Source organism: Solea solea, chromosome 20, assembly GCF_958295425.1.
Source record: "Solea solea chromosome 20, fSolSol10.1, whole genome shotgun sequence".
NCBI classification, from domain to species: domain Eukaryota; kingdom Metazoa; phylum Chordata; class Actinopteri; order Pleuronectiformes; family Soleidae; genus Solea; species Solea solea.
This window is the reverse complement of record NC_081153.1, coordinates 19,542,983-19,567,549: the sequence shown is the minus strand read 5'-3', so window position 1 is coordinate 19,567,549 and position 24,567 is coordinate 19,542,983. Positions and strand designations below refer to the sequence as shown.

At 42.6% G+C, this 24,567-nt stretch overlaps 1 protein-coding gene across 2 annotated transcripts in view; it reads right to left on the bottom strand.

Annotated features, from left to right (window-relative positions):
* The window catches only part of LOC131447930 (dolichyl-diphosphooligosaccharide--protein glycosyltransferase subunit STT3B), a 75,998-nt gene that overhangs the window by 5,548 nt on the left and 45,883 nt on the right, over window positions 1–24,567 (bottom strand). Inside the window, exons 4-14 of one of the 2 annotated variants that reach the window (XM_058620031.1) lie at window positions 20,012–20,077; window positions 13,899–13,998; window positions 12,331–12,429; window positions 10,640–10,786; window positions 7,173–7,221; window positions 6,478–6,632; window positions 3,904–4,115; window positions 2,543–2,662; window positions 1,925–2,112; window positions 988–1,159; window positions 308–481 (exon numbers count right to left, since the gene is read on the bottom strand). In XM_058620031.1, coding sequence (XP_058476014.1) covers window positions 308–481; window positions 988–1,159; window positions 1,925–2,112; window positions 2,543–2,662; window positions 3,904–4,115; window positions 6,478–6,632; window positions 7,173–7,221; window positions 10,640–10,786; window positions 12,331–12,429; window positions 13,899–13,998; window positions 20,012–20,077 — 1,482 coding nt within the window. The remainder of the gene's footprint in view (window positions 1–307; window positions 482–987; window positions 1,160–1,924; window positions 2,113–2,542; window positions 2,663–3,903; window positions 4,116–6,477; window positions 6,633–7,172; window positions 7,222–10,639; window positions 10,787–12,330; window positions 12,430–13,898; window positions 13,999–20,011; window positions 20,078–24,567) is intronic. The other variant, XM_058620032.1, reaches the window with a different exon arrangement.

The window sequence follows — 24,567 nt, the reverse complement described above, 5'->3', positions numbered from 1 at the left end:
TGGTGACTTCTTGGATAAAGTGTGTGACAGCAGTTGAGGTTCTAACACCCTATTTATAAGCCTTTAAGGATGAATAATCACCAGAATCGTGCTTTGATAAATTAGCTACACTTTTAGGTGTGATTTAATAAACTCAATTGTCAAAAGGTAAATTAGCTACAGTGGGTACAAACATCAGTGTAGTACAAGACCATTACAGGAACGTAAGAGTGAAAAAGAAACATTGATTTCACTGCTGAGCAGGTGCTTACTACACAAAAAGCTGCTGCAACACGCGGCGTTTTACTCCCCCCCGTCTCGCACTCACCCTGATGTCCTTTGGGTGCTCCCCCTCCGCTATCCTCACCATCCACAGGAACTTGTTTATGTCGTCGCCCGAGTAGCCGATGACGCCTCCGAAGATGATGAGCACGTAGTCCACATCCAGCGACCTCATGATCTCGTAGGCCGCGCTCTCGTTGGACGACATGGCTTTCCCCACCTGGAAACAGTGGTGACAAAATAGGAGGGTGTGAGTGTGAGTGTGAGTGTGTGTGTGTGTGTGTTCTCCGTTTCACAAAACAGTGCTTCAGCACTGCCAGGGCAAAAAAAAAAAAAAACAGGAATCATTACAAAGAGATCCATCATTGCTGCTGGAGAGACGACAGGTGGCAGGTAGAAAAGAGAAAGCTAGAGGGCTTTAACAGAGTTAACTAAAGACATCTTTTTTTCCCCCATTTGGCAGCACACACACACACACACACACGCACACGCACAATCTGACGGCAATTAAATCCCTGTACAGTGTAAATTCGATGGGAAAACTTAAAACAAGATTATCTGACTTGTTTGAGGGAGAGCGGTTTTATACACTTTAGCAATTATGTATAAAATTCAATGAAGAGCTCGCTAATCGTCCAGTGGCTGCTTTATGGGAAACGTTTGCTTCTCTATGCCTGCATGCAAAAAGCAAATCAGGAAGTGGGGAAACAGAGCAAAGAGACTCACCAGCGCTATGTGACTGTTGTTCCACGTGTTATTATCCACCAGCGTGGTCCTGTTGGCCATGCCGGCTATCTGGTAACCGTAGTCCCACCATGACATGACGCGCACGTGCTCCTCTGTGTTCTGTCTCAACCAATAGTAAGCCTCCCTGAAGTCATCCAGGATATTCCGTGTCCTAACAAGGGAGAAAAAAAACCAAAAAACCACAGTGTTGACAGGTAACGGTGTTGACAGGCATGTGGCAGTGTGGGTTATTAATATTTCAGGTCTCACACTGAATAAGAAGGGCACCAACAGTTGAAAATAGAGCATCCATGCATAATAAATGTAGGGTACAAAAAAACCCACCTCACACTTAGTAGCGTGTGAGGTGCAGTGTGACAGCGACACAGCGCCCGGTAGCACACTTTAACCATTGTCTTACAACTGCTGATGTACCGTTCATTTATGGATGAGAACTTGAGTCTACAATTTAGTCCTGGCCTTCAAAACTTCCTCCCTAACGCTTAAAGGGAATAATTATGCCCGTAACGACTCAGAGAGAATAATAGAGCAGCCTTTAGTAAATTCAGCAATCATCCGCAGATGGCGTTTTCCTGTGACCTAGAAACACGGCGTTACACAATCGTCTTCAAGCTCATAGGTGCACTTACCAATATTTCCACAACACTTTTATTATGAAATATACATGTGCGCCATTTCTATCCCCACTGCACTGTGTGGTCCGGCACACACACACACACACACACACACACACACGCACGCACGCACGCACGCAGAAGCTCATTTGCACACAAGGTGGAGCCCTCCATCGTTCTACATCATGGCCTATTACTAGCAGCTTAGCTCCAGTCTTTGTAGTTATTTAAAAAGCCATTAATGCATTATAGCATAAATATGTATGAGTGTGTGTGTGTGTGTGTGTGTGTGTACTCTGTACCCGTCATGGTTGTATGAGGCCAGCACCACGCTGGGACTGGAGTAGGCGTTGCTGGTGACCCACGTGCAGTGGACGGCAAACATCATGAGCAGCATCAACATCAACATGGTGACGATGGACTTGATGTTGGGACCCAGACCCTCCTCTGCCTTCTCTTGCTCCGACACATGTTTGCGCACCTTCCCGGCCTGCAGGGGGAGACACGGCACACTCACGGTTCGAGGGGGGAGAAGATTGAAACACGGATGTGTTGATGTGAAATATTGAATGAACTGATGGTATATTAGAGCATCCTTCAGCTCTCTGTTACTGTCTGAAGAGATGAACCCTGTGATTACTTGATATTACATTACAGGAGCTGCAGCGAGGAAAATAAAAGCTCTGTGCTCCGTATGAACGCGACCCATCCAGCAGCAAGTCCAACTACTTTCTTGGAAAGCGTGGCTCAAACGGAGCAACTGTCACAGTTTCCCACACTCACCTGACTCCACCCCCACTCTCCCTGCCAAGACACGCCTCCTCATCAAGCCAACACCACTCACCTGTGATCACAGGTGCTCCTCATCTCCTGCAATCAGCCCTCCCTATATTCTCCAGCCTGCCTCTGCCTGATCTCACCTCACCACGTTCCTGCCTCAGCGTCTCTGGCTTCTGTCTGTCTGTTCCCTGATGAGCCTTCACATCCATGCTGATTCTTCGCCTCACGTCTGTTTGCCATTTCCTGTGCCATTTCCTCTGCTGTGGTTTAAATAAACACCGTTACCAACTGTCCTGCACTGTACTGTGCTGTGCTGCGCTGCACTCGGCTCTGTACTACGCCCGTTTCAGCAACGTCAGTGAGGTAAATGAGATGGAGAAAATGAAACGGGCTGCTGACACTGCTTCAGAGTGTGAAATCAAAAATGTTAGTGAGTCACATGCACAAACTGTCATTTGAAATTACAATTTCAAAAAGTGTGTTTAACTCTCTAATGTCAACACCTTCACTTTGCAGTGGCTTTTCTAATCACACGTCGTATGAGCAAACAGTCATGAGTTAATGTTTGTATTCCTTCTGAAAGCATTTCTCATCTCACAACATAAGCAGCACCTTGTTTGTTTTATTCAAGTGCGTTATTTAACTTTATCTTTCCCGTGCAGAGCAGCAAGGATGTTAAACAGAAGCATCATAAATAATAAACGACGATATCGTGATTTCCAAACACCTTTTTTTTTTTTTTTTTTTTTTAACACAAAATCTTAAAGAGTATGGAGCATCTTTAAGCATTTTGTAATTAGGACGTGGACTGAGAAGAAAACTCACACAAAAAGCATATATATAAAAAAAAAGAAATGAAGTGAGCGAGCTGAAATTGTGGCAACAGCGTCAAACAGTTGCAGCTGAATCACAGTTGACTCATTTTAATCAAACGTGGTGGAGTGTGAGGAGAGAAGCTGACAAATTCTAACCCCAGAAGGTGCAATAAAAGTGTGCAACTACACTAAATAAACGTGTGCATCTACACTAAATAAACGTGTGCAACTACACTAAATAAAAGTGTGCAACTACACTAAATAAAGTGTGCAACTACACTAAATTAAACGTGTGCAACTACACTAAATAAAAAGTGTGCAACTACACTAAATAAAGTGTGCAACTACACTAAATAAACGTGCGCAACTACACTAAATAAAGTGTGCAACTACACTAAATAAACGTGTGCAACTACACTAAATAAAAAGTGTGCATCTACACTAAATAAAAGTGTGCAACTACACTAAATAAACATGTGCAACTACACTAAATAAAAGTGTGCAGCTACACTAAATAAAAAGTGTGTAACTACACTAAATAAAACAAAAACCATATCAGCAACTGTTGCTTCAAGACACTTTTTTCTCTTCAATTTTAATTCCACAGCCCGAATCTGAACACTGTGACAAAACACCATTCATCCTTTCATAACCGCATAAAGGATTACTACTACTACTGCCCTGACCTTGTCGTAGAGATTCCCAGAATTCCTCTTGTCGTCCTCGTCGCTGCTGTCCTCGGCGGGCGGCTTCTCCCTCTTTGTGTCGTCTCCCATGTAATGTTCAAAGACGCTGGAGAACGCCACCGCCGACAACATGCACACCACCGGAGTCAGCGTCAGCATCAGTCGCACCATCACCCCGGCAAAGTAGACGGCACTGATGGCGTACAGGGCCACTGTGAGAGGAAGGAAGGGGGAAAAACAAGATGAAGACAAAGAGGAAACGAAGGTGCGAGTGTGAAGGAGAGGAGGCAGCAGAGTGTGAAAGGGAGATAAAGACATGGAAAAGAGAAATTGAGTAGCTGGAGTAACACTGCGTAATCATTCTGGGTTCGCTGTGTGCAATACAAAAGCCTGAATAGAGAGAGTTGTGGTTGCTCTCTGTCCTTGAGAGGAGCCAAACCCAGCTCAACAGGTGCACGGCTAATCGATAGCTGTAATTGGCTGATTAAGTCAGAGGGAGAAACAGGCTGCTGAAGGACTGCGTTTTAAGCGCTCCGCAGTTCTCGGTGCCCTTGATCTGGGCGGTCTTGTGTTTTTGTAAAGAAATGGTGTTTTGAAAGCCGAGTACATCACACACCTGCAGACAAAGGAGGTGCAGGTGCTGCAGGGAATATTTTACTCCTCATCAAATCACGGACTAGCTGGGTTTTAACCGGCTGTTTATGTGCGGTTTACAACTCACACATGGTAACCAGGACCAAGGACAGTCGACAGACCGCAACGGTCACTGGCTTGTGCCCAAACTTAGGGTGGGGAAAAAAAAAAGGTTACATTTAGAAGATGAAAAACACAGAAGACAGAAAGGGAGACGTATAAGACGACTATTGATCGAAACGTCGTCTCTAGGATTTAACCACGCCCCCAGTGAGACGTCTGCACACGTGCCAGAGGAGACTAAAAAACCACAGTGTTGTGGTCGTAGCCATTGTAGCACAACTACACGTTACCTCCTCCCACTAACCTGAAGCTGCTGCTAATAGTAACCACGGCAACTGCTGATTTGGGCGACACACCGACCAAACTCAACCCCCCCCCGTGCATCTCTAAAATCAGCAGCGTGGGAATATTTTGCATTTCCTGTGAGTTTTGTCAACAACATTTGCATTGTTGATAAGAAAACCACACTGTGCACATGCAGTACAAAAACAACTCCGCTAACACAACTTCCTCAAAATTCAACTCACGGTTAACTGTGATAACTAGTGCTATCACACATGAAAACCCTGCATTTAAACATTTCATTAGCGTACTTAGCGTAACATGCTATGAAATGCCAAGCAGGTCACATCTCAGTACAAAGGTGTTTCCATGTATGATCATGTTATTGGAGGTCAGAGGTCAGATTGAGTGACCTTGACAACAGATTGCTGGACCTTCAGAGCTACATGACTCTCTATGACTTTTATAGTTAGTTTCCACTTGGCTGGTTATTGTTACATTCATATTGTTAATAAATTAGAATAAACTAGACTGAAAATGGCCCATCTGTGCTAAAAGAGAAAAAAACATCAAGAATCGAACCAAATCGTGACACCCCAGGTAAATAAGGGAAGGAGAAGAGAATTACAACAGGGAAAAAGAGGAATAATTAAAGGTGATGGATGACTGACCAACAAATGGACAGAAATAGCAAATAGCAAAACAAGTAGTGATTAAGGAGCTAGGTTTTACTAGGTTTACTGATAATAATAATAATAAAAGTTGTGACACAAGGAGTCACTGAGGAAACCAGGGTTTGTGTGAAGCACATTCACTATTTCTCCAGAGAGAGTAAGAAACGATTGGACCCTTTGACAAAAGTGGGATTGCCCCGCAATGTGTTCATGAAACAGGCAAGGAGAGAGGTTGCATTGACTTTCAAAGATGTAATAATGTAAGAATTACAGAGTGTAAAATTTTGTGTTTGATGCAAAAAAAAAAAAAAAAAAAAGCCCAAGGAACCTCGAAAACGACACTGCTGCACAAATTGAAAATACAATCGCAGCTTTAGACTAATTCAGTTGATTTTGGATTCAGAGACTTGGCTGCCGTTGGAACAGAGGTTACAGTTGAGGCAGAAGCTCGTGGAGTAGCGTAGTATATAAAGCAATGCTTTCATTCCACACCGCGCTGCAGCTCATCCTTTTGGGAAATGAAAGTCTGTAAAACTTTATGGCAGTTCGTCTCGAGGAATGGGACGATAACATTTTCACATTTTATCCCGACTAAAATCATGATGATTAACAATATTATTGGGAAAGCAATAAAATATACCTTACACTTTAGTAAGAAAAGAGTTCGGCTCTCATGTATCATCAACGGTTTCGCCATTAACGACTATCGTGATAATGGAAATCCACCTCAGGTCCACTCACTGTGAGAGCTTTTTTACGGCAACGTGTGATTGAATAGATTCATCTGTTGTTTGGATTTAAAACACCTCTGGAACCAAGCACTTCTCCAACTCCATAACTCCACACCAAAGGGAGAATTAAAGTCTTTGAAGCATGTTTTTAAAACCTGCAGAGTTGGGGAATAAAGATCAAATGTTCCTACCAAACACTCGTTCATCATTGATGTTCTTGATGCAGAACCACAGGCCTGCTGGAAAGGTGCAGACCAGGATGTGGAGATCAAAGAAGAAGGAAACCCAAGTCGTTGGCTGGTGCTCCGACACTGACGCTATGATGGGAATATGGATCTTAGCGTAGCTGTGGATAGAGGGAGGGAGGGAGGGTGAGGGAAGAGCGGGGAGGGAGGGAGGGAGAGACCGGATGTAATTCATGTCGAGTTGAGCGCACTGAGAGTGCCGAGACAAATTAAACAATAGATCCTCGTGATTAACTCCAGAATTATGAGCAGCAGAGAGGATAATTTAACTCCCCAGTATGTTCATGGGTAGAATACGACCAAATTTAGCACAACTGATGAGCAGTGTTTCTTTTTCTACACAGAGTTTCTGATCTGCGTGCTCCCTCTTTATTTATTACCCGCTTAAACGCAGCAGTTTGCATATGATTTTAAAGCATTTTGCGCTAACAGCTGGGGGGAGGGGGGGGGGCATGCAGCACATTAACAAATCAACATCAGTCTCCAGAGAGAGAGAGAGAAAAAAAGGGCCTAAGTCAGCAAACAGTGGAGGAATTGATCGAGTGTGCTGCAATAGCACACGTTTCAGTGCATTATTTGCCGAGCGCTGTGTTCCATGTGTGCTGTAGTGTTTGAGTCAGACTGAAGGTCAGCAAACTCACCCCGTGTCCCACAGAGAGTAGAAACGGCCGCTCCATGGAGCGATGTATCCTAGAGAAGAGGAAAACACAAACAGAACATAAAATGTTTTCCCATTTCAGTCTCAAAATAAAGACGCGTCGGCACCCGACAGCAGGAAGTGTGCGTCGAATGTTAAAGACGAGCGAGAGAGAGAGAAAGAGAGAGAGTTCAGTTATAGAAAAAAGAAACTAAAACTTATGAAAAACTTTAATTTCACCGTCCTTTGTTATTCCAAGGCAGAATTCCGTGCAACGTTGAATGTATAAAATATTCGACCAAGCAAAAAACATCTGACCTGTGGGCCAGGAAAACAAAGTGTGGCAGAGACTGAATGAGCACAATACAGCGCTTATTCTCCAGCTACTGTGTGACAAGAAATAAAGGAAACAAAAATACTGCATAAATGAGGTCATTTACATCTACTTACTTAACGCCCCTGAATACTGGTTTGTGAACATCATGTTTATTTAACCTCAGGGATACATATTATAGAGTTTTATTGAGACTGAATGCATATATTTAGCTTCATTACAGATCTAACAGTCAAAGAGTGCAGCTGATCTGCTTCATCACCACTGTACGGGACGTGGCGTGATCTGATTTGACTGACAGCGCTGGCATTCTGCAAACAAACCTCCAGCTGCTGCTGTGAAACACAGAAAACAGGTTTCCAGTGCCTGTGTGAACATCGAGATGAGCAAACTCTGCCTGACGACCCTCAGACGAAGCCGTCGATGCCCAGAATGGATTCTATTGATGGTTCGTAATTGCTGGAATTGACTTGTTTATAAATGTAACCAAAACCATTTAAGCTGCAAATGAGACTGCACAGGGCATTTTTATGTGCACATTCAAATGTCTTATTTGGGTTAAGCTTTGATCTTGAATACATTTCAGCAATGTACTGCTGCCTTGGGGCTCTCACAGCCACTTACACACCAACATATGCATTAAACACACACACACACACAAAATAACGAGCCTCAGCGCCACAAAATGTGTGACTTCTCCCTCACAATATTAACGACTGAATCATGTCCTTTGTTACTTTTAAGGGATTGTGAAAAATGTGCTTATCTTGACGGTGTCATAATTAACGTGGTAAAAATAAGGAGCCCTAATATGATCACTTTAACGCCCTCGGGCAAGGGGAAAAAAAAAGGAGAGAAAAAGCTGCAAAACTGGAGATGGAGACTTTTCCGAGAGGTGATTTAAAGGATGAAACTGATTTAACGGATCAATACTTGGCTCTGTGTTCAAGATGCCCACCCAGCTCCTCTTTTTTTGGATACATCTTTTATGAGATGAAAATGTCTGACGGATGAGGGAAGGGACATGCTGCAAAACTGGCTTTCAACCAAAGACGACTCCCCCTCCTCAAATCAGATGGCTGACAGATTGCGCCGCTCTCCGGCTGACTAACTGAAGTCAGTATCCCTAACGGACCGGACGTCTGCACGGACACGAGTGGCTGGGTCACTTCTGAATCAGGCAGGCGACAAATGTAAGGATGTAAATAGTATGCACATCTTTGCTTTGGGAAAAACACCTCACTGCAAGTGTTTGTATAATGATGAAGTTTTTGGCGAAAAGCTAAAATACGAAGCCAGGTGAGCGGCCATTTGTCAGGGCTCATTATACACTATAGAAACACAACTTAAACGGATAAGTGAATGTCCTTCCTACACAATAAAATACATTAGGCTTCTCTGGATCAGTCTGAGCTAATAAAAGAAGCAAAGGTGTTTTACAATAGTTTCAGTGGAGAATTTGTGCTCTTGAATGCTAGACTCTGCATCTCTTAGTGCTTTTATAACGAGAAGAAAAAAAAAAGCCATAAACACTATATTCTAGGCCAAGAGGCAGAATTTGTCACCCTAAATCTAAACACCTCAGCAGAAGACAAACAAAATCACTAAAACAAACTTTTAGCATAATAAAAGGGCCTATACATACGGAAATGGAACGTTTTTTTCTTTGTCGTTTTGAAAAAAAGCTTTTCTGTAAACCAGGTCTTTATGTGTCACTGTAGTGCTGCTGCATTTATACATCATAACTATTTTTAAATAAAGCTTCATTAGAAAAAGTGCACACTGCAATGGATACAATCACTGAAACAGAGACGGGGGAAAAGGAAAGAAAATAAAAGTCATGATAATGTGAACAGACCAAACAAGAAGAGGACGATGACAACAACGCTCCTACAACTCATGCTCTCGAATGTAAGAGCATGAGTGGAGTGGGATTATGACCTGATTATATCGTGTGGGTGGTGTTTTGAGATTTTCCCACTCTGGGAGCCGTTGTCAAGATATCCCAAAATGCAGTTTCTGCTTGGCTCCAGGGCAATTAGGAAACTTAAGTGGATTCACTTAGACTTGTTATCATGTGGAAAGTCCCTAAATTGGTTACAGCCTCACAGCTACTACTCTATATCTGTAGTGTCACGAGAGACAGATTAAACAGATTACAGGGCCGTTCAGAGAAAGCAGGTGCTACGATTGGCTGCTACGCTACAACTTCTCTGCGAAACAATTCAACGAGTTATCCAGCGATGCCGCCTACTGCGACTTTAAGGACACAACCATGAGGCCTCCGCTGTGGCCCCTACACACAGACAGAACTGGAGAGCGAGAGCAAAACATCAACAAGGACAAAGATCAACACGCTGGCACCGGGGCCAGCGTGTTGGGAAAAAATGTCAAAATGGTTTTAAAAGCTGCACCAGTGTCCGTCAGTTCTCTACGCAGATTTTTTACATCATTTTCTAATAACCCAAGTTCGAATGAGCAGCTCGTTTGGAAGGAGAGGAGGTCAAACCATCGAACCCTCGTGGGATTTACAGCAGTGTTAGTGCATGTATGAAATTCTACTGAACTGATCCTTGTACTCAAGGTTATTCTACCCACTGAACTTAAGTTTTTCAATGTCGCTACTAACCATCTCCTGCTTTAAAAAACCCCCAAAACAAAACAGGATTTAAACAAGATTTAGTCAAATATCATGACTGGAAAAATGATTTAAACATATGACTGGGCCATTCAGCTTTACCATAATTTATACATGACATTGTGTCATATATTTATCATTTTACTGGCTGCCAGTAAAACGTTATTGCTTACAAGCTGGGAACAAATAACGATGATCTTGACACTTATATGATGAGAGACAATGGAGAAAATGTCCAACAGCTTCCCAGAGCACATGGTGATGAGTTCATATTGCTTTCTGTGATCTAGAGTGTAAAACTGAACCACATGCAATTTATCTCCACTCAAAACACTGACAAGCAGCACACTTTCTTGAGGCTGGAACAAAAAAAAAAAACAACATCCTGCTTTTTTTCCCCCACTCACTATTTTACATTATTTTCAGACGAACAAACAACGATTTAATTCCAAGGACAAAGTATTACACACTTTACAACATGTGAGGAGGACATACAGACCTGTGTACGTGAGATAGATGACTGTGAGGAAGACCACGCCGGCAGCAAGAGAGACTCCGAGGAAGAACAGTGTTTGGAACTCCTGTCTGGTTAGTCTGTCCTTCAGGTATTGCAGGAAGGCATAGGCTTGGAGAAGTGCAAACACACCTGAGAGGAAAAACCACAGCGAGAAGCAAAAGAATGAGCAAACAAACGGAACGAGCACTGCATATCTGAGGAGGGCCTGATTCATCCCGCCTCCTGTGGGGCCCAGGGATGGTAAAGAAATGCCATTATTTGTTTGGCAGAATTCAAGACAAAGCAGTTTGTGATTGCCCCTGTTGGTTGTTCATGCATATGTGGAAGAGAAATACTGTGGAATATTTCAAATGCAAATGACAGAGTGTAAAAAAACAAAAAAAAACACCCACATTCATTTTAACTCGCCTCGTCTTTCTTTACGCAGCCCCCTTTGGTCACGCTTCTTTCCCCCCCACAATATTGCTCTGTCACATTTTCTCCAGTGAGCCTCTTTTTGTTTGTCTGCTGAATTTGATATGGGAAAAAAATAAATATGAAGCCTAGTTTCCATCCGTTTCGTCACCTCCCATCTTTCTACAAACCTTGTGTAAAATAGGGTTTCTCCTCCTGTGGCCCACAAAGACCCCACAGCAGGTCTCACCCACTTCTAAGTCTCCTGGAGGGTGGCCATGGTGCTAACACGCTTGCCACTCTCTGCCCCAGGGGCTGATACGAGAACAGTATCGACAGGTCCGCGGCTCTGTCGTCCCCGTCCCGTCTCCCACTGCGCTCAATGGATGCCACCAGCAGATGTTTGGAACAGCTGTTCCCCCAGCAACATAAAAACACACTTGCTCTTTAGATGATTTGTGGTGGAGCATCCTTCAAACGCTCTCATGATGCCGTTTGTGCAGCAGACACCCAGGAAAAACAGGGACCCTCCAAACATATGTGTGCTGCAGAGTAAAGAGAACTCTCTGAAAAGGTGCTCAACCTCCTGAAGATATCGGGGACAGTCCTCCCTCTCTCTCTTTCTCTCTCAATCTGGATGTATACGAACACAAGAACTGTGCACATGAATATGCACCCAACCGTGCTGTCAGGCAGCAGATGGGCCCACTCAAGAGGCGAAACGGAACAAGCTTTAATAAACTACCCGCATGCCAAAAATGAAAAAAGTACTTTTGTGCTAAACCCATGTAGAAATTGCTAAGTTATTTCTATTGGATAAATCTTGTGTTCTCCTACAGGCGCAGCATAACTGACAGCATCAGCACAAGGGGATTCAATTCCCACAACAGCCAACTAAGCTTAAGTGTGCGTCTACGGTGCTGTAAGATGCTTTGGATAACAAGAAGCAAAGTGGCTTATATACATGTATGTGTATATGTGTATATATATATATATATATATACACACATATATACATATATATATATACACACACATATATACATATACACACACACACACACACACAACGCAACATTAGTATTTAAATGAAGGTCGTATAAGGAAAATTATGACCAACATTCACACTCTTTTCACACGCTATTGAATAAAAGGTTCAGGACTGCATGGACCTAATTCTTCAAGTACTGTAAGTGCTTAATAACTTGTGGGGAACTACGTTGTTAAGAACATTGAGAGTGGACCTGTAAAACACAGAGGTAGAGAGGGGCGGGACCTACCGGCAGCTGCCATGTGCTCACTGGTCCTGATTGGTTGGAACCCAACGAAAGGGACTTGCATCGACAACACGAGACCCACAATGAAGAAGGTGCTGTATGCTGTGAAGAGAGAAGAGACGATCCACATCAGATGAGATCAAATATTCAATATAGTCAATTTCACAAGTGAAAATCTACCACACTTCTGCCAACAGTCAAGTTCAGGTTCCACTTTGGGAAATGAACCTTGGCCCTCGTATTAAAAGTCGACTGATTTTCACTGTTGCACCTCAGAGGGAGTGAATTCAATATGCCTAATTCAGTGCTATTTAATGAGAAAATGGGAGCGGACTCGCTGCATGAGTGACGGGGCAACCTGAAGTGAGACGACAGCGCAGCTCCCACCTTTGAAGCCATGACGAACCATTTCGCAGACACACCAGCTAAATTAAGATTTCATACTCTTCCTGAAGAGAGCGCCACGTTTTTATTTCTTATTTTTAAGTAGTTGTGACTGCCCTTGGCAATCTTTTCCTCACACATCTGCTATTGACTCACGACAGAGAGGGGGAGAGAGAGAGAGAGAGAGAGAGAGACAAATTGTGATATAACGTAGACTGCAAGTCATTTCATTATTACTGCTGTGACTGAAAGACACCTGGCTCTGAAAAGAAGAACTGGAGGATGAGGTGAAGAGCGTGGGAAGCGCTTTTAGACCTCATGTCTTTTATGTCAACAGAATAAGCCAACAATACTTCTCAATGTACCATTTGCTGCCAAACGGGGAATAAAGTAGCTGGATGATGCTCAGGCTGCTGAGATCCTTGGGACAGTGAAGGCAGAAGGACATTTCCCACTCGGCGTCACAGCCTTGTGTCATCAAGTAGAATCTCTTGGTTGAAGAACAGCTAAGAGAGGTCATGTCCTCTGAAGAGACCGTTTCACGATCGAATCATATGTAAATGTCACTTGACAAAGCATCACTTATCTTAACCAGTGCTCACGGATAAGCCGTGTGGATATTGGAGGGTCTGACAGATTGAGCTCAAGTTCTCTGAGCCAATGGATAATGTGCTGGAGCAGTTGCATGCTCGGTGAAACCAGGATGTTCAGTGGGATAACAAGCCTGTCCTCCTCACTAGCTCCGAGTCTGGTAAATGCGGGGGGGAGAGAAAGAGAGAGAGAAAGAGAGAGAGAGAGAGAAAAAAAGAAGAAGTAGCAGGTGGCTGTATTTACTGTGAAGTGATGTGTGGGAGAGCCGGTGTCTGCACCGCTGATGATGGAATGTTTATGGAAGTGAGAGATGAGCACAGACACGACTGAGTATTTGAGCTCCTTTCAGGGTCAAACACTTGGGAAACAATGTTAGGAGATGCATAATCACAGGCAGAGTTCTGTCTGTTAACTTGACCGTCGGAAAAAAACTTGTTTATCGCACACATTTCTGTCTTAATGGGAGATGATTCCAACTTTTCATTTCAGCGAGTGTATACGGGGGAGTTTCAGACACCAAGTCAAACACAATAAAAGTTATTGTCTCATCTAATTGCTTGCGCTCGGGTGAGAGTGTGTGTGAGAGTGTATCTTACCGATGTAGACTCTTCTGCTGTAGCGTTGCATTAGCAGCAGCACAAACACATGCAGGGGAATCAGGTTGATGATAAACACGTAGCCTCCCCATGCCGACACCTAGAACACACATTAACACATGTGAGTGTCAGATAAACATACGACACACATTCTTATTCATCTTCTTCAGCTTGTTTTCCTCCAGCTCTGCAGAGTGGAGACTTTCCCTTAGTGCAGAGGCTTTGCAGAAAATTAGTCCAGGGACAAAAAACATTCATCTTTGCATCATGCATACGACTCCAAGATTTCCACAATTTTCAAAATTGGAACCTGGATTTAACAGAAATCAACTGTAAATGAGGTTGGGAATGTAAATATAGCTGGTAAACAACATTATTATTACATAAATCCTGACTAAAACAATCAGGTTTGATGCAAATACAGTTGTGGTGGGATTGAAATGAATGATAAGTGACAACATTTCTAGTTAATTCTCATTAATTCCCAGAAACTCCCATGGAAAGTTTAATTCACAAAGAATTTTCCACCCCTTTGCAAACAAGGTCATTGTGTTTTCTCCCGCTTCTCAAACTAAAAAAACCTGACACAAATTGGATAAATGGGGAAAAAATACACAGTGATGTCGTCATGAATAGTTGACATTTGGAAAAACCTGGACATCAAACCTAAGACCAAGATCAGTTTCTTTTCAAAAGTCTGCATGAATAACACATTTTATTAAATGTCAACCACAAGTGTCCAAGCATGTAATCACAGGATTCTGTCGTTTTTGAATTCAGTGGACAGTGGTGCATGCTGCCTGCCACTCCTACAGAGTCGACTTATATTAACCTCTTAATGCAATCAAGCTGTCGGCCACTTCTTATTTAACCACTTCACCGACATCTTCAACAAAACAGAATTCATACACACCATCAATCATGCAATAACGACCATTTTCATTGCTAATTTGCAATGCATTAACTATCTAACACTTAATCATCATTTGTCTATAAAATAAAATAAAAAATAAAATCATGTGTGAGCAACACCAAAATATATTCAGGTTTAATAAACAAGAGAGAAATCAGTAAATCCTTACATTTGAGAAGGAAAAAAAAAGCTTCATGTTCTATGTAAAATGTGAGATGCACTAATAACTTAAAACGCTCTACTAAAATGAAACCTCAGCTGCTTTTGAAGTCCACTAATTACCACAGCAGTGGCTACAAAATGACCTCAAAAACATCACTGGCAAGATAATGCAAAAGGCAAATAGAGACAGGGGAAACTGGAGTGAAATTAATCGTGCAAGGAGAACAAGTACAAAACAGCAAGAGAGTTCACATATAAACAGCACGGCAAAGGAAAAGAGAGGAATTGAAAGTCATGGGAAAGCGAAAAAGACAGAGATAAACAAAAGCAGGGGAAATGAAAAATGACTGTGTATGTGCAAACTGTTTGATCCTCGGTGAGAGCTTGTCAAAACGACTCCCATTGCACCTGCTGAGTACAGTGAAGAGCGCTTTCATTACATATTCACAGGGAGAAACTCGCAAACATCGTGTCCGACTGATAAAAAGATTAATATGCAACGTTTAGAGCGAAAGAAACACTAAACAAGTTTGTTGCTGAGTGTTCAGGAACAATTATGTTCTGGCCGCCGCCTGCATCTGTTCGCTCAGATGGTGACTGTCGGTAGCATGTGGACAATTACTTCATTACTAAATGAATCCAAAAGACCGACTTCAATTTAAGCCTTATTTTGAAACACAAGTGGCTGTTTGAGTTTCTGTTGCCGACTGGCTGAGAACTAATAAACAAGACAAGGTCAACACCTGGTACTATGCGCTGGCAACTTTCTTCAATGGAAAGTAGCTAAGAATTATTCATATGGTTTTTTTTTTATTCATAAAAGTCTCAAAAAGTCTGTGAATCTAGAGAGAAATGAATTAATTTGGCTGCCTGCATAACACCCCCCCCCTACGATGATGACACAACACAAACTGCTAGCACCACTTCACTATGGATGGAGCCATTCTGGTCACAAACAAAACACTTGAAACTGTGTGATTGAGGCTTAACACAACAAACAAAAAAATGAAAGTAGGATTGTACGGAGACTGTAATCCAGAATCCCCAAACTTCATTTCAGCAAAATCTAACTGTAATCAACTCATGGCATCAAACAAAACTCTCCTCAGTTGCATGATAAAGGCAGAGAAGTAATGTCACCCACACACTTTTGTCATGTAAACAATTATTTAAATATTATTTTGGAGTCTAGTTTTTCCTTTTTGGACACAGAGCAGCAGAGTAAAAGTAAACCGAGCTCAATGTCATGTCAGTGGATAAGGATGGCGTGACTGTCCACGTCTCCATCTCTGCAAAGCACCCCGATAGCAGCTTTACCTCCTCGTCCTTTAAGTCGACAGAGAACACAATCAGCTGGAGGAAAAATGATTGTGGGAAAAACTGGCCATCTGCTCCCATTAGAGGGCCATGCAAAGACGAATGCCCATGACAAAAAACAAAGTTGTGGGAGTCTGTCTGTGTGCGTGTGTGTGCACAAACCAGTTCCATTTGAAATGATGGCTCTAACAGCCAGTCATCAGTCAACGGCTCAGGGCAGGAATCAGAAAACACTGGGAGAAAAGCCTTTGCTGTTATCGCTCTTTGTATTTCACCCCAGACTTATCAGATGACCACAACTACGTAACGAGAGAGCAGCATGCAACAGGGCCACGGGGTGTGTATTACGTATATGCATACGCAAATGAGAAGATGTTTCCTGCCTCTTCATTTCCTCTCATTGGGCATTTGCTTCTGTTTCTGAACGTGTTGGGCATGTGTGTGTGTGTGTGTTTCTTCATGTAAATGCATACCTTCCAACAACAATAGTGACTTTCCAGTTCATTGAAAAGACTTGAAGACCAAAGGTCAACACAAATATTGTGGCTGCAGCACACACCTGTGTGACAACTGTATAATCTAGATTATACTGCTGGGTATCTGCCAGTCAGTGTTGGTGTGTACGCCTGCAAACCAGTCACATGCTGATCAATCCTCATCTAAATTTGGATAAAGGCCAGTCCCCAACTGGCCGTTCTCTGACATCGGTAATATTCTTCTCCACTTATGAGCTGTAATGTTATCACTTATAATTAAACACGACTGTACAAACTGAAAAAGCCCCGTTAATAGCTCTGCACGGACGGCGTCAAGCTCAGGAGTCTGTGTTCTAACATCTTAGATCAGAGTGATACCATGCTAACATTCTGCCATAAACAAAGTACAGCAGGTACAACGTCTGTGTGAGGCAAACTGATGTTTTAACTAGACAATGATGCTACATGGGGGAGGATAACAGAAAAACCACAAAAACCAACTTCCTGATGTTGCTGGAGAAAAAGTGGAGAGTATCTAACTACGGGGTTTGAAGTAGAACTGCTTTGTTACAGTTAAAGTGATAATTGGTCTGGATAAAACCCGCTGGTTTTTTATAGATACTGACATTTTTTTTTTTAACCTTTGGCTCTGATGTAGCCAACAAAAAAATGAGAGCTGGAGCACAGCTACTGTTAAATGTGCAGTGGCTATTTAGTGGCTGTAATTAAAGAACATCTTAAGGCGACCAAGCGTATGTGCAGTGACATTTAAATGCACATGCAACGTTCCCACGAGAGAAAGCAACTAATTCAGTTGCAGCCAGACACGATGCAGCCTGTGCATACTGATAATTACAAACTGACGCTCAGAGAGTAGTTTATTAGGTGCATGTAGATAATACTAATGCAGCAAAATGAAAAGTTACAGAGTGCAATCATTCTGGAGGATGTTGTCTCTGGCACTCTTTAAGTGCTTTACATGGATAAAATAGTAAAAATAGTAAAAATAGTAAAAAAAACAACTAGAAAGCGCAAGACTTTGTATTGCAGACGTTTTGCGATGGAGTCGTTTTATTGTTTTTCAAAGATTTAGGTTTTTACAGCAAACATTGGCTGACAAAATATCAGCTGTAATCTCCCCGATTGGAATGATAATCTGTGTTAACCTTGTGAAAAATAGAGAAGAAAACCTTGACCGTCAGAGATCGTTAACACTTGTACAAAATGTACTCGCTTCTGCTTCTGCTCCATCTTCTCTTTTTTTTCCCACCTCACACTCTCTAGGGATGCAAAGGAGGATATTGCACAGCTGCCCCACTGGTTCCTGTGGCTCCCATCTCTCAGAGGGTAAGACTGTTCTGATCCTCTACTTAATCTTGTCCTCCTTTGCCCTCTCTTCTCTAATCATGCCAATATCCAGGTAGGAGGTCACTCTCCCTTCCCCGTCTCCATATCTGCCTTATGAGGCATTCAAATTAAATCCCATGGGGGCGGGATGGGGGGGTGTAGCCTTGGCTATATCCTGCTTAAATTGACAGCATAAAGTGATGAGGTGGTCTAAAAGCAGGGTGGGTCAATGAGTGTGTGCAGCACTTTTTTCTTTTGTCCCTGTGCGAGGACTCGTCAGCAACAGCGGATCTGCTTTAAAAACAGAACAGACTGAGGAGGGGGAGAAGGTGCAAAAGAGATAAAGTAGTAATAGGAGAAAGAAACAAGGAGATTCATGTTCCCGTTGCTTCCGACGAGGACAGTGAGGAAGCAGCATGTTACTATATATTCTCACTTCTGTCTTATCATTCTATATTTGTCTCCATCTCTCTGTCCCCGTCATCCCTCTCCCTCGTATCTGTCCACACCTCTCGCCGTCCCCTTCGCCTTCACTCTCTGTTTTTGTCTCCTGTGCTATTCATCTTTTCGCAACTCCCCCCCGTCTCCCCTGTTCTTGTCTGTGCAATCCTTTATTCCGCCTTCGGATGCTGGTGCCCAGCGTGATCGATGATGCTAGATTTTCGGCAATCTGTTTCATTTGACATCTATCTCACCGGTGGCCATAGAGATTTAGCCCGGAATGGTCATGAAGCTGGATATCACAGGCACTCCCACACACACACACACACACAGACAAACAATCTGTCGCCGAGGCAATGTGCCTGGATCATCTTTTTTATCTAATCTCTCTCATCAAACCCTCAATGGGCCTGTGCCTGAATTTATAAATAATTGACTAACTGCTGGCTAAGGTGCCCCCATGCATTGACATGCCCAAGCGTGACAGAGGACACTCACTCTGACATCAGGAACAGGTTCTGAACTGCATCTACAGTAGCTCCCTATACACGTCAAGAAAGGGATTAGTTGAGAAAATATTGCTATCAGTTTCACCAAACGCCCACAGGCAAGATTTGGTTTCCTCGTGCTTTGGTCAGTATTTGTCACAACACAGGTTTAGTCTGAAGAGCAGAGCTGGCACTTTTGAAACGCAAGAAAATGATTGCACAATGGGGAGGATGTCAAACATGAAAAGGCATCAGCCGCTGCAGGTAAGTGAATGCAGCGTTTTCGCTCACTGCCCCAGAAAAGGCTTGTGCCAGTGTGTCCAACCAGAGCACAGACGAGAGTACTATCCATTTTCTTTATGCAGTGCCAAAATACACAATACTTACATCGGTCGTACATTTTTCATTTTAACAGGATCCCTTGTTACTGTGACGAATGACTGTTTATGTCAAATCAATTACAGGTAATGTGAAAGGAGTTTGTTCATGAAATACTCATACTATGTAGAGCTGAAACAATTACTCCATTTAACGATTATTAATCGATTATTCGGTCAATTATCATTTCCAGGTTTGACAAACACTGATCGACATTTTCTGACATTTTATCGAGCAAACGATTACTCGATTAATCGTGAAAATAATCGACAGTTTAGTCGATAAGGAAAAGAATCGTTAGCTGCAGCTCCAATACTAAGGCTGCAAATGGACAAAAGTTAGCCTAATCATTTATGAGACGTCACTAATCACTAAGATCAACTCACTCTATCAGAAGCATTAATGTATAATTCAGTCAATTCTATTATTTGTCCTGAAAGAGCAACTGGTTGTGCATCAGTGAAACAGAAAAACAAAGAAACATAAAATTACTTCAAACACGTTTAAAAGCATAGTAATTTTAAAAAAATGGAATAGAGAATTATTAAATATAGAGATGGTGAAGGCACCCAGTGGGATTGTTATTCTTACCATGTAGAAATAGGACAGACAACAGCCAATAGCCCAGAATACTGAGCCCGTCTTCACCGACTTCACCTGCAACAGAGAAAGAAAGAGTAAACAGTGATGAAGAATCACAGCAGATACAGTATATGCCGAGGCATCGCATAAGACATGTAGACACACAGGTCTGTGTTTCAAGGACACGTGAAACTATAGACAATCTCTGTGATAATGAAACGCTCTTTTCCCTCAATTACAGCGAAACAAGAGAAACTAAAATCTGGGCAGAGGACACAGGCCGCGTGCTCCACAGAGGGGGGTCACGAGTTCTTTTAATGCTCTGCTGTTGTCGAGAGACTCCATCACATCCAACAATGCATGAGAATTCCCAATGAGTGGCAATTAATGATCGCTGGACCGCGGTGGTCTCGCCTCGTTCCAAATATCCAGCACAGGCGGAACCTGAATCAGCCACCAATCAATCAGCACACACACGGCTTCGTACTGTAGAGGCAAGCAGAAATACCTGAAGACAAAAATGGTGCAAACAGTGCTGTTCCTGTGTGCCGAGGTAAGTCACAGTAAGTAGGTCTGTAGTGACCCAATTACCATTCTGTCATGCAAGAAAATGTGCAGTCAAAGAAAATGCTTGCCCTTACAAGTCGATCTGTTGTGTTCCGTTAGCGAAAGAGCAAAATGACAGGGTGTGAGGATTGTGTTCCTCTGTTTGGGTTTACATACGAGCACTGAGGTCCCACTCACATGAGATTTACTTCTTGAGGGCACGCAGGGTGATGTTAATATTACATGTACCGTCGTTATTGTTGATTTTAATCCCAACCAGGGAGAGTGTGTCTGTTTGTCAGTCCACAGTCCACAGTGCTTCCAATTATTCAGTCAAGTCGATGGTTCCTTGAGTCCAGTGTGCAGAATTACTTTTGCATATGTCTGATTGCATGACTAAACGTATTTCTCTTCCTTTGTCGAGTTGTGTGTTGACTGTGAGATTTGTCAGCTCGGCAAACAGCTTTACAACTGACGGAATAGAAAAGGATTACGTTAACCCAACAACAGCGTCTGTTAGGGCGAGTCAAACAGAACTAAACACAAATTGATTTTACAAGACCAAGAACCTGAATGCTGATCAATTAAGCAACTGTTATTGTGTTCTTCTTGTGGTCTAATTTTATTTAACTCAAACTGACATGGTCTATTGAGCTAGCTTAACATATTTATGTTCCAATAGTGTAGTTCAGTATACTAGTATAAGTATAATGTGTTGCATCTGTCCTTCAATAACTGTTTATGTTCAGGAATTAACACTTGTGTGTTAAGTTTATAGTTTCTGGCAGATCACTGTATAATAAGAACACCTGCTAATGTAGTTTGCAGCGTTATCACAAGATAAATTCATATTATATCTTATTTTTATTCATTCTGTCGGACCTACATGTGTTTAAAATACAGAGTTAAACAGATGCAGTGTCGTGCATCAGTTCTATCATAAAAGTGTTGACTCAACCTAATAGATATGAAGGATATAGTCTGAGGTAGTGATGTAGTCAAGACCACCTAAACCGAGACCAAGTCGAGACCAAGACAACAGTATATCGAGACCAAGACAAGACCAAGACCGTTAGCGCCGATTTGCAGAATTTACACGTTGCACTGTGTTTTCTTTTGGAGGTATTTATGCACAAAAAGTCTTTGTGGTTCAGGTAACCACATTTTATTATAGATGAGTTGGCTGACATCTTCTCCTGTCACTCACATGCACTTTTGTGGGGGGGGCGTGTGAAAGGGGGCGGGAGGGTTTCACAGCTGTTACCAGTGACAAAAATGATAAATGAGTCAAGTTAGATTGGTTGTACCCGAAGCAATAAGATTTACGAATTTATGTGATTTACAAAATCACAGTAATGATATTAACAAGTTAATCAAAAAATGCACAGGCAATTTATTGATATCCCACCAGTTGTGGCCTTGACCGGTCTTAAAATAAAATCCAGAGTCCGCTTTGTCCGAGACCGAGTAAAAATGCAGTCGATTCCGAGGCGAGGCCGAGACCTTCAAGACTGATCTCAAGGACTACAACACTAGTCTGAGGTGTTTTATGTTTTGTGTTCATTTTGAATACAGAGTAGTATCTGCTCAACTGGTGGTTGAGCAAAATTCAACAATAGATTGATCCGTGTGTGCTGGGCAAATGAATATTGTCCAACTGCAAAACGATATTGTTCAGCCAAATTCAAAAAGGACAGCATACGGCTGCCCACAAAACAAAAATATCCGCTGCCACTCTCTTTAATTCGCCTAAATTAGTTTTCTCCAAAAAACTAAGCAGAAGTTGCCATAATTGCGGTCACCAGAACACTTTCCCCATGAGTGGAAACCAGCACGGTGACAGAATAGGAAGAGACAACAGTTACAGTTAGAACTGCCGTGTTCTCCACACTCACACTGGGTCCACAGGCTGCACATATACACACACACACACACAGCCTTGTGTCACCCATTCAAACGCGAGCACAAACTCATGTTCAACTGGTGCCTCGGCTCCCTGTGGCAGCTGCCCTCACAGCCACCGCTGCTTTTGTGAAGACACAAAAGTCACACTGTGATACCGGTCCAGCTAATTGAATGTGAGCTGAGAGAAAGACTGGAATTACTGTTACAACAATGTAGGCATTGGTGCATGGGGTTGGAGCAAAAGGGGGCAGGCTGCAGCAGGGCAACTCTGTGCGGTTCTCTGTGTGTTAATGTTGCAAAGAGCTATGGTGTTAAAAAGAGCAGCTCTCCTGGGTTTGGGAGGATTCAATTATAGATTATGGGAGGGTGTGCGTGTGTTGGGGCAGAGGGGGATAAACAGAGATTAAGCGGCTGGAGTTGAATGGGTTATTAGTGGATAAAATTAAGGAGTTGGGTAATGAAGATTGGGCCGAGACTTGAGAGAAGGACTAAGCGGTTTTTGCCATGTGGAGAGGAGGATGGATGTGAGAATACCAGGTACAGAGTGAGAGAAAGGAACAAGCACTAATGAGATGCATGAAGAGAAACCATGGAAGAAAAAGAAGAAGGAGAAGAAGGAGAAGAAGGGGTGGAAAGCGCAGCAAGTGCAAAACAATGGCAGGGACACAGGAAGACAAAGACAATTAGAGAGAAATGAGATGGAAGAAAGACAGAGAGGGGAGGAAAGGAAAACACAAAGACAAATGTGGGTAAATGGGTCTGATAATGGGAAGCACTGGTGCATGGCCAGGATGATTGTTTTTCAGGGCCCTTGCCAATCTGAACGAGGGATGCGAGTGGTAGAAGGTGGGATTTTTTTTTCTCGGCAGCACCGCTCCGCTGATGACACATCACCCTTGAGAGGCAGTGATGACTGCCACAGGAAACACCTGCCTCACCCCGAGATGTATTGTCTTCAACACACAAGATGACAAGAGGCCATTACAACAACGTAGACACAAACAGATGTCCTTAACACACCCGCGTGCACATTTCCGTGAGTGAGATAAATAATTACGGAGACAGATTTTTGGATGAGCCCTGAAATGTTAAACGGGAGAATTTCAGAAGCTCCTGCGGAATTGAAAATGATTTTGGATCAGGGTTCCCATATCGGATTCAAGGACTTTTCAAGGACTTTCGTGACCCAATTCACCCAAATTCAATGTGGTATATTTGACACACACACACACACAGGTCAAGGTTAATTACTGATATATCACAAAGAACTAGCTGGTTTTACTGATGCCAACAGACAACAGCCTAAAGCTGCGTTCAGATATGCACGGAAGGCAAACTTTCACAGAAGTTGCTTCAAAGATTCTGCCGAAATTCTCCTGCCAGCTCCCCGAGTATCATCTGCTGCTGAGAATGCAGCAGAAGAAAAGCCAAAAGATCTGCAGCAAGTGACTGGGCGAATGTCCTGATTCCTGCATGCTCACGCCAGAGGCCACTGCCTTGTGTTGTTAGCAGCTTTAAAGTTCATAAATGACTGTATTGGAATAATATCGGTATCGGATCATATTTTTACACATAATCTAACATTGAAAGTCTTTTTAAGTCCATTTAAAAAGACCCTTCCGAGCCCTTTAATCTTTTCCTTTTGGGAAGTGAGGCAATGGATAAAAACACCTCAAATGGACGTAGAACAAATTTATTAGATGTGTTTTAGACTTTGATGATAAGGCGACAGTCTCTTTTGTCAACATTTTACAGTACCTACTGTACCGATAAGGTTTTTATAGTTTCTTTTGTGACAATAAATAACCTTGCTAAATAAATCCAGCCAATATGAAGGGGTCCAGGTCAGGGCTGCATAACGTAGAAGTGTTTTCAGTGTGAACACCAACAACTATGCACGTTTAAATGAAATTTAATGAAATAAAATGAAAGCTGCAATATTAGGTGCTGTGAGTCACGACAGTCCCCATCAACTGAACAGTGAATAATTACAGTGGATAATTAAATGTGATGTTAGTGAACTACTCTAGCTGTGTTATTATGGTTGTAGTGAGACCGTATCTACAACTGTACACCGAACGAACACTGCAAGCTGATCTAATCTAAGCTTGTTT